The sequence below is a fragment of the Athene cunicularia genome (genome assembly GCF_003259725.1).
Source record: "Athene cunicularia isolate RWA chromosome 4 unlocalized genomic scaffold, athCun1 chr4_part2, whole genome shotgun sequence".
Lineage (NCBI taxonomy): Eukaryota > Metazoa > Chordata > Aves > Strigiformes > Strigidae > Athene > Athene cunicularia.
In genome coordinates, this window is record NW_020799099.1 from 24223194 (window position 1) to 24236735 (window position 13542).

General features: G+C 38.6%; 1 protein-coding gene across 2 annotated transcripts in view; it reads right to left on the reverse strand.

The window, feature by feature from the left end:
* Window positions 1–13542, reverse strand: part of SH3D19 (SH3 domain containing 19) — an 87884-nt gene that overhangs the window by 14929 nt on the left and 59413 nt on the right. For both annotated transcript variants that reach the window (XR_003398355.1, XM_026848214.1), the window contains exons 8-12: window positions 9916–10023; window positions 6412–6524; window positions 4181–4239; window positions 1598–1862; window positions 206–274 (exon numbers count right to left, since the gene is read on the reverse strand). Coding sequence is in view for 1 of the 2 variants with exons in the window: in XM_026848214.1 (XP_026704015.1) it covers window positions 206–274; window positions 1598–1862; window positions 4181–4239; window positions 6412–6524; window positions 9916–10023 (614 nt within the window). In the remaining variant the exon portion in view is untranslated. The remainder of the gene's footprint in view (window positions 1–205; window positions 275–1597; window positions 1863–4180; window positions 4240–6411; window positions 6525–9915; window positions 10024–13542) is intronic.

Below are 13542 nucleotides of genomic sequence, written 5' to 3' on the forward strand. Positions count from 1 at the left end.
TTGCTCTGCCTCATAAGCAGAATATCCCTGTGCTATAAGGCAAATCACCATTATTGGGTTTTGTTTTGGTGGTTGTTTTGTTTTTATTAAAGAAACACAAGGATTTAATAAACTACTATTACATTTCTCAGTGTAACCTTTAAAGCACTTGATACAACAGCAGACTTCCTCATTAAATATTTATCAACAGAAAAAAATTCCTTACCTTACAGGACAGTTCTCCAGGGTTCCTGGGAAGACAATCTTCCTTGGCAACTCCATGAGGCACAGGTAGCTTGAACAGAAACAGAGGCAAGTGGAAAAGTTTGTTTCACTTCTAAGCACTTGAAATTCCCACTGCAAGTGAAGATGGTCAGACAATGGAACTATTCAAAGCACGTACTACAGGTGACTAATTTAGGAGTCCTGGGAAAGAGGACAAGCTCCTTTGGAAGGTGTTCAGAATGGACTGCTGGTGATACGAACTGCCACTTCAAGAAACTCAAGTGTTGTCATCCACTTTAAAAGTGTCTTAGCCACCTAACTGGTATCATACCATACGGTACGTGATGCTCAGCAACACACTGACATGGAAATGTATTAATTTGTCATGGACGGCACTGGAAAAACAACCTGGGAGGAAAATTTAATTGACAGTAGCACTTGAGGGCAGGGAATTACTAGTGATCTGCTACTGAAAAAGATCTAATCTACAAAATATGTCACACGCTCCTTATGTAAATAGCTGTGGCTACACCAGAGAGGAGGCAACATGCTTCCCTCATCTCAAAGCTGTTCCTACTATCAATTTGGATACATCTTTCTCTCTCTTTGTTGCTCATCTGCTCCACCAAGATCTAAATGCAAGAGTGAAGGTCAAAAAGGAAACAACAGAAAGCTTCCACTTCATGCTGAATGTTGATGATGTTCATGCTATGGTTGTACGGGTGCTTTTTTTGACAACACCACTGGTTCAAGCAGTCACCAGCTCTGATCACTGACCAGTTTCAAGTACCCAGGGAAAAAAAAAGACTGTCTCCTTTTTATCTGTACTGTTGATCCATTTATATTTAATATTCCTTAACAACACATGTAATACCAAAAAGAAACATTTTTATAATAAAAAGGGATGGCATCGATAGGATGAAAATGTAAGATAAGTGACATTACATTCCTCACTCTTTGCAGGCTTGATTAAGCAAGGTAAACAACTTTTTAAGTTCTAATGCTCCCCCAATTTTCTTAAGCATTTTGACATATACAGGGAAAAATAACATACAAACAAATTATTTAGCATCATTTTACATGTTGTAATAGAATTCAGAACTGGTGACTGTACAAAGAACCTCCCAAAACTAAAAGCTATGCATTAAAGATGTATTATAAATTACATATATACACAAAAATACATACACATATATCTGTATTTTGCATGTATATTGCTTTCTCCAGTATTGCCTTACAGTACTTACTACTATTTATCTATTAGTATTTTCTAAGGACTGTTATGCTGATAGATGAACTTCTAAAGCCACATCATAGTAATACTGCCTTTTTCACTACTATTTTAAGCAGCACTGTTTTATAAGCAACAGTCCCGGAATATCTCAACTCTCACCATGTATTTATTGTAGAGAGGATGACCTGGTTTAGGTCTAGGAGGTAATGCTGGATCTGGACTTTTAAAGACTTGACTTTTTGTTCTCTTGGGTCCCAATCTGAACTTGCTGGGTTTTTTATCAGGAGCGATGTCAGAAGTAGATCGTGAAAGAGCATCTTTCTGGGAGGAGGTCTTGGCTGCAGAGAGTTTTGGTGGAGGTGGCCTTCCAGGAACACCTTTAGGTGGGGGAGGTCGAGCAGGTATAATTTTTCCATCCACAGGCCTAAAAATTGGGCAGACCATCAAAGAAATATGCATATTAATAAGCCTTCTTCCTCTTTCTCCACCACAGCCCTAGCTATAGAGTATGCAATAAGTAAACGTGACTCACAATGAGCTGGGCTGTAGAGTGTGTAGTATCTGAAGGTCTCCAGGAATACATGAACTCTTCAGATACTGAGATTGAATGGTCAAGTCCTTAGACAGATCCTTTGACTACATATCTCCAAGTCTGCTCACCACTTTATCAACAGCTGGCCAGCTTTCTAAGGAGCCCACTACATCTAAGCAGGATTTCTTTCAGTAATCCACCTTTAGAAAGGGCTCTGTCTGAAGCTGCCTCAGGATGTTCTTCTAGGGGAGAGCTTCAGTGGAAGCCCTTAGAAGCTCTGCTGATGTAGCTAGTTTTCAGGAATCAGCCTAGCTCATTCCTTGGGATGTCACCTACCTGAAGTGACTTTTGGGCCTGTGCTGAAACTCATAACATGTGACACCACTTTGCACAATAGCAGCAATAGCAGAATTTACCACTTTTATGCAACAGATGTCTACTGCAGAAAGAAAACAGTGAAAATACTCTAGTTTTCTGGCAATGCTGGAATACCACACTCTCATTAGTGTACCAGTAGTTTAGAAAACAGAATCGGAGACTAGTAAGTGACAGTGGTAATTTAAAAAAAACAAATTAAACCCCAAAAAAATCCCTCTTACTACTAAGCATTGGTAAAAAAAAGCTGCCTATATAGTACACACAAGACATGATTTTTAGAATCAAAGAGTGTGGCCAAATCAATAATTTTCTAATTAAAAATCACCTCTGTTATAAATCAACATTACATATATAAAACTTTGGCTTCCTGTAATTAAGAACCCTGGCACTACCACTATTCCAAAAATACAATATTGTTTTAATGTTATTGGGAAATTTTCGGCCAGTTACTGCAAGTTTCTGCTACAATTGTCTCTCTTTTTTTCATATAGTGTAATTCAGCATAATTATTTGCTCATGTGAATTCCTCAAGGGTCTGTAAAAATTATCAACCACAACAAATGTACATTAGCAGATCTTTGGAGTATACTTCTGACTTATTTTGTGAATGTCATCCACCGCCTGAACAGATAGTGCTCCACTAATGCTGCTGATAAGCGTTCTCTGTTACTATTTGAGTATGGATTATTTTTTAATTTAAACAAAATATTTCCACTTCTGTTCAACTTCCACCTCTCCCCTTTCTTGACTTCACCCTAAACTAAGCATTTTTAATATTGACAAAAGGGGATATTCCAAGTTAGACTGCACTAAATCTCGAAACAAACCAACTCATATGTTTGTAAGATAACCCAACTAAACAAGAAAACCCTAACAAACAATTCAGAGAATTACTACTGCTTACTTAAAAAAGAATAAAAATCCATTTGAACAGAAGAGTGAAAGCACTGCAGTTCCAGAGACCCTCAGGAGAATCAGGAATGCTGTTATGCTAAACAGAATGGAGGAAAGTAACCAGTCCCTAAGGGGCAATAATGAGGTGTTTTCTTGTGGGTGCAACTACATTCTTTCCTGTTAATGAATACTAATTATGATTATTGGTAGGCTAAGTTTAATAACAGAAAGATTCTCTTATCGTGACACAGAGCAAACTCTTGTGTTTAAACCCACAGACTTAGAGTGCAGATGCTGAGATAGCTGCAGTGCACTAGCTGGCCAATGCCTTATCTCCCTCCAGTTTGGCATTTAGTGAACCTGAATTTTAAGGCTGGTCCAGCTACTTTTGCCTCTGCGGACCTTCTTTCCTTTTGGTTTAAAAGAATAATAAAAAAAATTAAATAAATCAAGGTTATAATTGATTTTGCACCTTCACAGGTGTTTTAGGTCTGAAGTGAACTGTATAAACTAGGCAGTGCTTCTGGGAAGGTCCTGGCCCAGAATCTACCCTTTTCAGGGTGGCAGCATCTGCCACCTCCATTCCTTCAGCACTCAAACCCAGCCACAAGTGCAAATGCTGATGATCAAAAGGTCAGCAACATGCAGGAGGGGATGTTCTTCGTTCAGCTGTGGGTGAAAAGGTTAAAGATGCAGAAAGGAATGACTGTCAGCAGCCACTGTACGTTAGCTGAAGAGCCAAACAGCTGTCCTCCTATAATCTCCCTGCTCATACCAATAATGTACAAACAAGTATTAATCAGCTAGCAACTTGGTCCTGCCTATTTATTAGTGAGCATACTACCTACCCAAGATTAGGACTATAGTTGGTAGTGACTAACTGGCAAACCAACTCAGAAACGTCACTTTTAAGTGAGTCACTGAAGAATTTCACTTACCTTGGGGGTAGTACAGGTTCTAGCTGAGGCACTCCACGCTGTTCTGAATGATCCAAATCCTACAAAGATTCAAAAGAAAAAAGCCACTAAGCCTAAGAAACAAAAATTATCTTGTTTAAATGCTGCATTTCTTATATTAAATTATATCCTACAGACAGGAAAACAAGTTTGGAAATAAAGTGAAAAGTATTATGGTGTGCTCTGGCATTTTAAAGTCTTGTTGGACATAGTGGGAGATGTAAATAACCTGGCTGACTACCTGAATCACAGCTTAGATTGTGCATTAGGTATGACACAGCCCTCTTTTTCCTACTACATGGGAGTCATGGCTAAGAGCCAAGAGAGTCATACAAATGTACAATTTCACTGCCTGTAGGATTCCAACTGCTGCATTACATTATCAATTTTGATTTAACTTTAACAGATGAAACAGGCTTTGAACAGACTTAAAGAAGAAAACATGACATTGATGTAACTCACACAGGACAACGAATCTTGCAAATAACATCAGCTCTCCTTAAAGAAGGCATCTAAATGTATTTCCTAGAGATCTAACAGATAAACCCCGGTGAATCTTGCTTTGACAGATTAAGGCATCATTCCTCCCAGCTGCCCATCCTGACCCTGTAGCAGAGTCAGCAGAGGGGAACATGTGCCGTGTCTGAAGGGCTTGGACCACAGTAATGGATTAACAAGTTACCACCCTTTCTGCCTCCTGCTGTTCACTTTCATCCCAGTGCCAGAAAGTAGTCAGCTCTGCTGAATGAGCACAGCTGACTGTGGAACAGTGTGGTAAATCAGAGTGCTGAATCTGGGTTCAGAAGTATCCTTTTTGAATAAGTAATTTTAAATAGGTCTAAACAGTCTTGTTTACTTCATTAGGGATAAATGTGCTTGAAACTGGTAAACAATTTCTGTGATTTTTCCCACCTAGAAAATACCTTGATGTATTTTGTGACACAATTTTGACCCTTAAGTCCCTAAATGAATGTTTCTGATTACATGATCCTGATTAGAAAGAAAACAACCTGCCACTTTCAGATGGGGATGTTACCCTCATACCAAAAATTTTCCTCTTCTTTGTGAAAAGAAATTTGTGTCAAATGCTGCTTATGGTCACAATTTTTACTGTTGCTGGTTAATCACTTTCACTGACAAACAATACTAATTTTAGAAGCACAGAAGTTCTTACCTTTCCAAAGATAAGATTTAAATGTTTCAGCAAATTTGATGCAGTATGTTTCTTAAAAAAAAACCCACTTTTGAAGCTTATACATGCCTATCACAATAACCTGTATGACACTGTAAAAGTTTTGGGGTTGCATTGCATAAAATATTTAACATCTTGTACTGGAAATTATTTTTTTTAGCATTATCCAGAAAAGATGGGACCTCTGTGAATAGCCTCCTCAGTCATGACATTTAAAAAACACTTTATCCTCTTAGCAGAAGTAGCCACAAAGATATTTGTTGGCAGCTGTCCATCTAGTGAGGGCTTTAGATTTGATTGGATCTCTTTACTGCCTGTGGTTTCCACAAGATTCTCTGCCATTCTTGCCATCATAGCACTCAATATTTGGAAATTCTACTGTCATCTTCTAGTTTATTTTAATTCCCTTATGTAAATCTGTGTCAAAGGGCATAGAGGATACACAGCTACAATGTCTACCGCTACTATGTGCTCAGGAGCAAGGAGCAGAGCCTTACTTTTCAAAAGTAGATAGTTCTACTCAGGCTCTGACAGGACCAGTAGAAAACAATTAGAAGGAAAGAGCTAAAGAAAGCAAACTTCATTAATCCACAGAAAAGTTTCCTCTGCTTGGAAATTAACACAGACACTGAGAGGTACTGTGTGTATGAAGGTAAAAAGTACATTTCTAAAAGTATTTTGACAATATGTCATTATGTAAGTCTCACTGGACTTTGAACCATTTTGCAGTGCTTTTGAAACTATAATGTAGAATATCCTGATTCCAGCTACTAAATACAGAAAATTGAAGATAGATGTGATCAAAGTTTAGTAAAATCAACAAAGTGCTTTTCAGAACTAACAGCAGTCTAAGTTACCTAATGAAATTAGAGAATGCAATTAAAAGAAAAAAGCCTTATATTTTTGAGTAGTCCTTTTCATCCTTTGGTCCTTCAAATACTTTACAAATTCTTGAGAGTCACAGGAGATCTGTTAAGCAAAGCAGACAAAGTTCTAATACAGAAAAACAGTTCTAACTTACCGGTTTTTTTACTAGGTCACCACTGTTGGGTTTTCCCACTGTGATATCGGAGGTGTTCCCAATAGGCTTTTCAGCAGGAAGAGGTGGAGGGCTGTGCGGGATTTCATTTAAAGCTGTAAAAAACCAAAAGTTCCCAGATTAAAGTCTAATTAATAGCTTCTTTACATGGACCAACAATAGATAAGGGAATCCACCTTGGTTTGGGGCATTTTTTTGTGAATGCAACTTCCTTCCTTAAAGCCAGAGCAGCCACTGGACAGGACCACTTAAAGACTAGTGAAGAGAAAAGGGACATGAAGGGAACATGGCAACCCTGAGGTTGACTTCAGGAGTACTTGCCATCCTGCATAACAGATCTTCACTTTACTCTCAGGACACCACAAGTTACTCTACGGTTTCAGGATTTCAGCTGTAATACTTGTTGATATAATATCAGACGAGTAGAAGAGTTTCTACCCCTGGGAATGTCAGACTTATTACTGGATACCCTGAAACACCATCACCATCTCTCAGCCACATTTCTAAACTGGCTCACTTTTTTCAGCTGTCAGCTCCTGGAATATCCCTCAGGCTGGAAAACAGCTGAGGGTTATTTCAAGTAACCCTGAAAGATCAGGAGACTTGGATGGAAGAATCTCCAGAAAGGTAAAGGCAAGAAAAGAAACTGTTGCCTGCTAAAAATTTAGGGTGACAAAGAAAACAGAGATGGAAGCTCCCTGGTAGTCTTTAAGAAGCTAAGCAAATTTAGGACATGAAAGAGGAAACAGTACAGGTTCTTACTAGGGAAGAGTGATGATGTCCTCTGTCTCAGTAAAGAACACAAAACCCTGCTAATTCTATGATATTTGCTTTCAACATCTCTGCCATTGAAACCTGGGAAGCTCTTGGACAGGTTTTGCCAGCATATTTACCAACCATTTTGTCTTTCTTGATTGGAACCTTTACATTGTAAAATAGATGGCTTTATATACCAAGAAAATTAATTTCATACAGAGAACTTTAGACACTTAAGTTCTTCTGACTTCCAGCCAGTCTTGGAGTTATGTAAAAACATGTGTAGACAGCCTGGACACCTATAGACTGATGACAAAAAAAGAGGAGAGATTCTATCCAAAAGAAAACTTCTGGTTGCTCATTTCATGAAATGCAGTCTCAACAAATAAAGAACACATATGAAGGAGAAGTGTTGTTTGTTTTATCACCTCAGTTGCATTACTATGATCTAAAACACTGGTGTGATGTTTAAAAACGGATCAGTTCAAGGATAAATCCCTTATTCTTAGGATGAGGTCACAGTTACTGTGTTGGCAGTGACCAAACACAGGGAAAAAAAAAGTTGGCAGTGACCAAACACAGGGAAAAAAAAAGTTGGTGGAGTTCATCACTTTCCTAAGATTGTATAATGGATGAAAAGTAAAAAAAATATCTGACAGTAATTGCAAGAGAAATCTTCTCTTATCGTACCTTACTGATATTTAAAAAGCACATGAGATTTATTTATTCACACCACTTCAAATCTTGATATATATACAGATGGCCTAATTTCCACTTTATAAGACCAAAATGAAAGGAAATAAAGTAAGAAAAAAAAAAAAAACCAACACAAGAACTAGAAGGCAGGTGTTATTTTCAGTGATTTCTAAGTGTAATAACTGAAGTGGAAGTTTAGTGCTTCCTTTCTGATCACATCTTGACAAAAATGCTAATGCTAAATGAGTGCTTTACTGGAGTTCAAATTCTTAAGCTCTGTCCCCTTTTCAGTAGTACTGGGTGGAGGGGTTTTTTTGGTTTATTGGGGTTTCTCTCTTTGGTTTGTGCTGGTTCCTGACAGAATTATTCTCTATTCATACCCACGATAGTGAAAGACCCCTTGTACTGAAATTATGTGGCTCTCTTACAAGGTAAATCCTACTATATACATGTTATAACTTCACCCAGTTGTACTCTTCTCATTTTTTAACATTTAACAGCTTATATTTCTGCAGCAGCTCCTATCTGACAAAAGGCTACATATGCTGCTTTCTTGGAACCTGCTCCTGTTCCTCCACATCCCATTAATCTTCCAGTCACAGTCTACCATAAAGCAGTCCTTCACACCCCCCTGACAATTGTAGTTAAGTACAGTATGACTAGCAGTCTCCTGTGAAAAGTGCAATTACCACTAGAGAGCAGCAAGAGACCAGTTATCTACAAGTTCAAAAAATAATCCAGTTGGGGGGGGGGGGGGGGGGGGGGGGGGAGAAGAAAAAACCCAATTGTCAGGGTTTTTGTTTTTGTTTTTAATGGAAATTACAGTTTCCTTTGTAGAGAAGAATTATCTCTTGGGTTCTTTACAGTATTTTGTACACATATTCTTCCAACTGAAAAAAAAATATTATTTATGATCAGGTATTCACAGAAAGACTTTTCCTCATAGCTTTATCTTCAGTCTTCTCTGCATTTTTAACCATTTCCACTGTATTTCTCGATTGTGCAGAGGAAAAGGAAACCTAGTATTTTAGCACTGGAGTGGTGGTGGTGGGAGAAGAGAACTCAGGAAATAATGAGAGAAAATCTTAGGAGAAAAGCCATCTGGACATCTAGTTGCTACAAGCTGGCTCTACAGCTACTCAGTATAGTAAAACATGATTTTAAAATATGAATTTTAAGAGCTATCTTGTGACATTTCTCCCTAAGCTTTGAGGATAAAACATAAGGCTAAACAGAAGCAAGTATGTACTTCAGCATAGAAACATCAACACAAAGACCTTGGGGCTCTGATAAATTTCCACTCTGAGATACTGTCAATGTCATTTGTAAAGCTGTAAAGGATTAGAGGTGGAAGGCAATAGGGATATGATAATTGTCAGAAAAGTATAGTCAAGACCTTGACACAAAATTGAACACATCTGGTTTTTCATTGCATGCCTTTTTTATTCCCTTGACTGCTACCAAAACACTATTGCTTAAACAGCCACAGATTTCAAATCTAACAAGGGTCAAGGTAAGTGTTTGAAGCAAAGTTTAATACACTAATATTGTTCCTTTGACAAGTAGGGGCCCTGCTTTCTTGAGAAAGCTCAAGAACGGCATTAAAATATCCTCAGCTGATGACAGAAGAGAAGTCTGTACCTTTGACCAAATGTACAGCTCAGCTGACAAAACAAGCTTGCTTCTGCTGAAAGGGTCTCCTGCAGCTCTTCCCTGCCTTTAAATACCCACACACACACTGTTTCACCTCTGATATGCGTTAACTCCATAAGGTTTGATGGACATCAAACTTTGCGCAAGGGAGGGAGCCAGGCGAGGTAGCTGGGAGGCAGGGAGATGAGAACATGACTCCCAGCTATTTCTCCCTCCCACCACAGCCCTTAGGATGGCTCCTCTGTCTTGTCAAACTGTATCACGGGATTCCTTTGGCAGCTAATATGGCTAGTAAACAGCAACTCAATTAGTAAATAGTAAGTCCCAGTTAAAATGATTTTCGGACAGAGATTTCTCAGACCATTCTGAAGAAGAACTTACGTTTCCCAGGTTTAGCAGGGATTCGGATCACAGTGGGTTTCCGGGCTAAAGCTGGTTGGGCTGTCTGTTCCCTTGCAGGTTCACTTTTGGTGAGGAACTGAAATGGATCTAAAATTTAAAGAAACACAAAATATTTAATATTTATTTGTTGAACACAAATCTCACTGGGTATTGCTTTCATTATTAAGGACATTTATATTTCACATCTAAGAAAGTAAAAAAAAAAAATCAGACTGATGCAAACATCATACTCAGCATTTTGTACATAATGTGTCTTTTCCGTACATCTGCATTCATAGTTGACTTAACATAAACATGCTCCAGATGCCTTCTGGAATTATATAAGCCACTGAACAAGAGGAACTACATTGCTTGGTAATAGGGGCCGGAAATCAGGATGGCTTCAGGAAAATGTTTTCAAAGCAGTTGGTCTAATATGCAGACATAGCTGTGAACACATTTGTCAGAAAATTTTAATCAATAAAATCTTGCCAAAGCTAAACAATCAGCACTGCAGCAGATAAAATGCCTACAGAAACAAAACAAAACAAGGCATTTCAATATTACTGATTACAAAATGTCTTTGCTGTAGAACAACTAATTCCCTGGAAGATTCTGCATCATTTTGTTGATTATAAACCTGGTGTCATGGGGGAGACTGGTTCAGACCAAGGACTGGAGTTGTGCTGGAGCTCTGCCCCTGCCTGTATTACTCATTCCTCTACAAGCCTGTCCAATCATCCCATTGCTAAGACAGGAGCAATGTTTTCTATGCTCCATAAACTTAAGCACTGGTCTCTTATTAATAGGCATGGGAACATATGTGCATGTAGAAGGCAGCTGTAAAAATACTTGTACATAAATAAAATGCAAATCAATGCGTTCTTTCTCAAGTACACCTTCATGTGAAAGAGCAATACTTCATTTATACCTCTTCTTTGTTGTTATTAACTGTTTTTCTCTGACATTACCAAAACCTGCAGTAAAATGGCAACACTTAACGGTATCGTAAATGTGTAAAATAGAAATGGGAGAAGCATTCTGGACAATAAATTCTCCATAACACATATTCATAGCCTCAACAACTGAGTTTGATCTCCTCTGGTGGCCTTTTTAGATGTTATTTATGGAGTGTCAGAGTCTCAGAGAAGAAGTATGCTGGGCATCTCTTTAAATTCTTCAGGACTTTTTATAAAATCATACGCTTTCCCTAAACCACTGTGACACTTTCTGACAAAGTTGAAAGCCCTGTATTTGATAAGATTTTATCTTCAACACTTATTAAAAAAATTTTTTAAATTATGTAATATGAAATGATGATTTCTTACATATAATTTTGGGTAGTATAACACAATGCATCGAGGCACTAGAAATCTGTGTCTGGGAATATACATAAGATTTAAGAAAATCTAGAAATATGGTATTTATTTATGAACGACCTCATTAAAAAACTTTTAACATTTTAATTAAAAAAAGCCTTGGCATTTTGAAAGAGCGGGGAAGACCACCAAGTACATCAAGCTCTGTTTTGTTTTGGTTTTTTTTAACCAAAAATAGTAATTTCAGAGAGAGAAAACACTGTGTAATATTGAGCTGCTGAATTACAGTGTAAAGGACTGCCCTCCCATATGCACACGACTTGGTGGTCACAGGTCACTGAGCTCTGCTGCAGCTCCCCCTTGCCAGGTGCTCTGCCTGCAGCTGGCATCCCCCTCTGACCATGCCCCCCACTCTGCCCATGCCCCCCTCTCTGCCCAGCTCCTGCTGCCAGCACACAGCTGTACCAACAGCAGGGACAACGTGCTGCAGGACCCATGCACTCTCAGCCCTGCTCAGGTGTCCACCTCCCGCTAGCCCCTTGTTTAAGGCTTTCTTCATAAGCATATCCATCACTTACAGATTTGCCATGGAGGTTTGTGCCATGGTCTCTCTTGTAGACAAGACATCTACCTGCCTACAGGCTCCCCAGAAATCTGCCTGGGTACCTTCGTGTCACGTTTTAATCATGAATCAAAGCACATCAATTCCTTTTGTCACACTGCTTGTACACTAGCTTTGAGCATACGCTTCAGGTAGAAAGGATCATGACAGGTCAATGATTTGTCTACAGCTAAAGGTATACAGGCTATAGTTAAAAGTAAGCTCTGTTACCATCTAGACAGAAGATGGCTTCATCATGCCGTGCCCAAAGACACTGGCACATCCAGAAACTAGGCACAGGCAAACCACAGTGTTTTAGAAGGTAAACTAACAACTTGTTTAAATTATAGATTAGCACTAGTCAGTAAAAGGTTTAGGTCTCTTCAGCGAAAGCTGCATCAGAGCAAGGATTTTTCTAGAGGACTTGAAAACACAGACCACAAGAAGGGTGCAAGCATTCCAGCAGTATGGTCATTACAAGCAACAAAAATCCCACTAAGAACAAGCCTGCAGTTCTCATTTTCTTTCATTCCTTTACACCTATGTCTTGCTAGCTACACTGCTAACATTTGAATTGCATTTAAAAAAGATTTATCTAATGTTAACTCTTATGCTGGTCTTCACAGTGACTTCAGTGCAGCTGAAAAAGAGAAAAAGCAAAAGCAGGCTTTCTTCTCTCTTTCCGTTATCTGGCAACTCTGTGACAAATTTGAGAAGTGACCCTGGCGAGGCAGCAGGGCAGTGGGGCCTCAAAGCTGCACTGGCCAGTTGGAAAGCTGGAGACAGAGAGTGAGCAGAGAAAAGGTGATCAGGGCTAAGTCCTGGGTTCCTTGACACAGCAGGACCGTAGAGCACATGCTGGCATACGGAGCACCTCTCAAGGTAACGTTCTGCCGAGGTTAAGGACGTTCTGCATGAACAACGAAGAAACAATTTTCCAAAGCCTCATCTTACAAAAACATAGACATCATGAGAACAAGTGGAAATGCTGTAAACACCCAAAATAATCACAGATCTGTATTCTTGTACGTTTATGGGAGATTTAAAATTGTTCAAAATTACTGTTTGTCAGCTGTTAATCATTGCAATGTGTAGAAATGTTTTTCTCGACCAGAGAAGTTGGCAGAGGTCTCTAAATCAATAAATCCGAAAAGTAATTTTTAACCCTGAGAAAAGTAATTTCTAAAGCTGAGAAAGCCATTCGATGAACCTTAGTTTTCCACTCATTATCTTATGTTCAATTACATTGTCGTCACCTCATAATTAGTTCAAAACTCATTACCTTGTTTGTGTTATTCCACTCCCTAGTGCTGGGTTTGCAGCAGAAATTGGCTGAGTAAATGACTGTGCTGTTTTGTTGCAATGGGACTGACAACATATCAAATTTTTATGTTGTTTAACAACAATTGGGCATCGTTTGAGCATAATTCATGGAGGTGTGAAAACAGAATTGTTAATGTACTCATTTAAAGCTTCTCAGCTCAAGGAAATTAATCTGCAAGGCATTTTTGATAACATATCAACAGACTTTTATCGTTTTTTTTTTTTTTATTAAACTTTTACAATGATGCTTAAAGCCTGTGTCTTCCTTAATCTCATTTTTCTACAGCTTCTGTTTCGAAGGTTTATCTGCTTGTTTGCAGGAAAGACAAATGAAAGCTGTGTATTCAAATACACTATCTTTTACCTGTTTAGGAGAGACTTCCC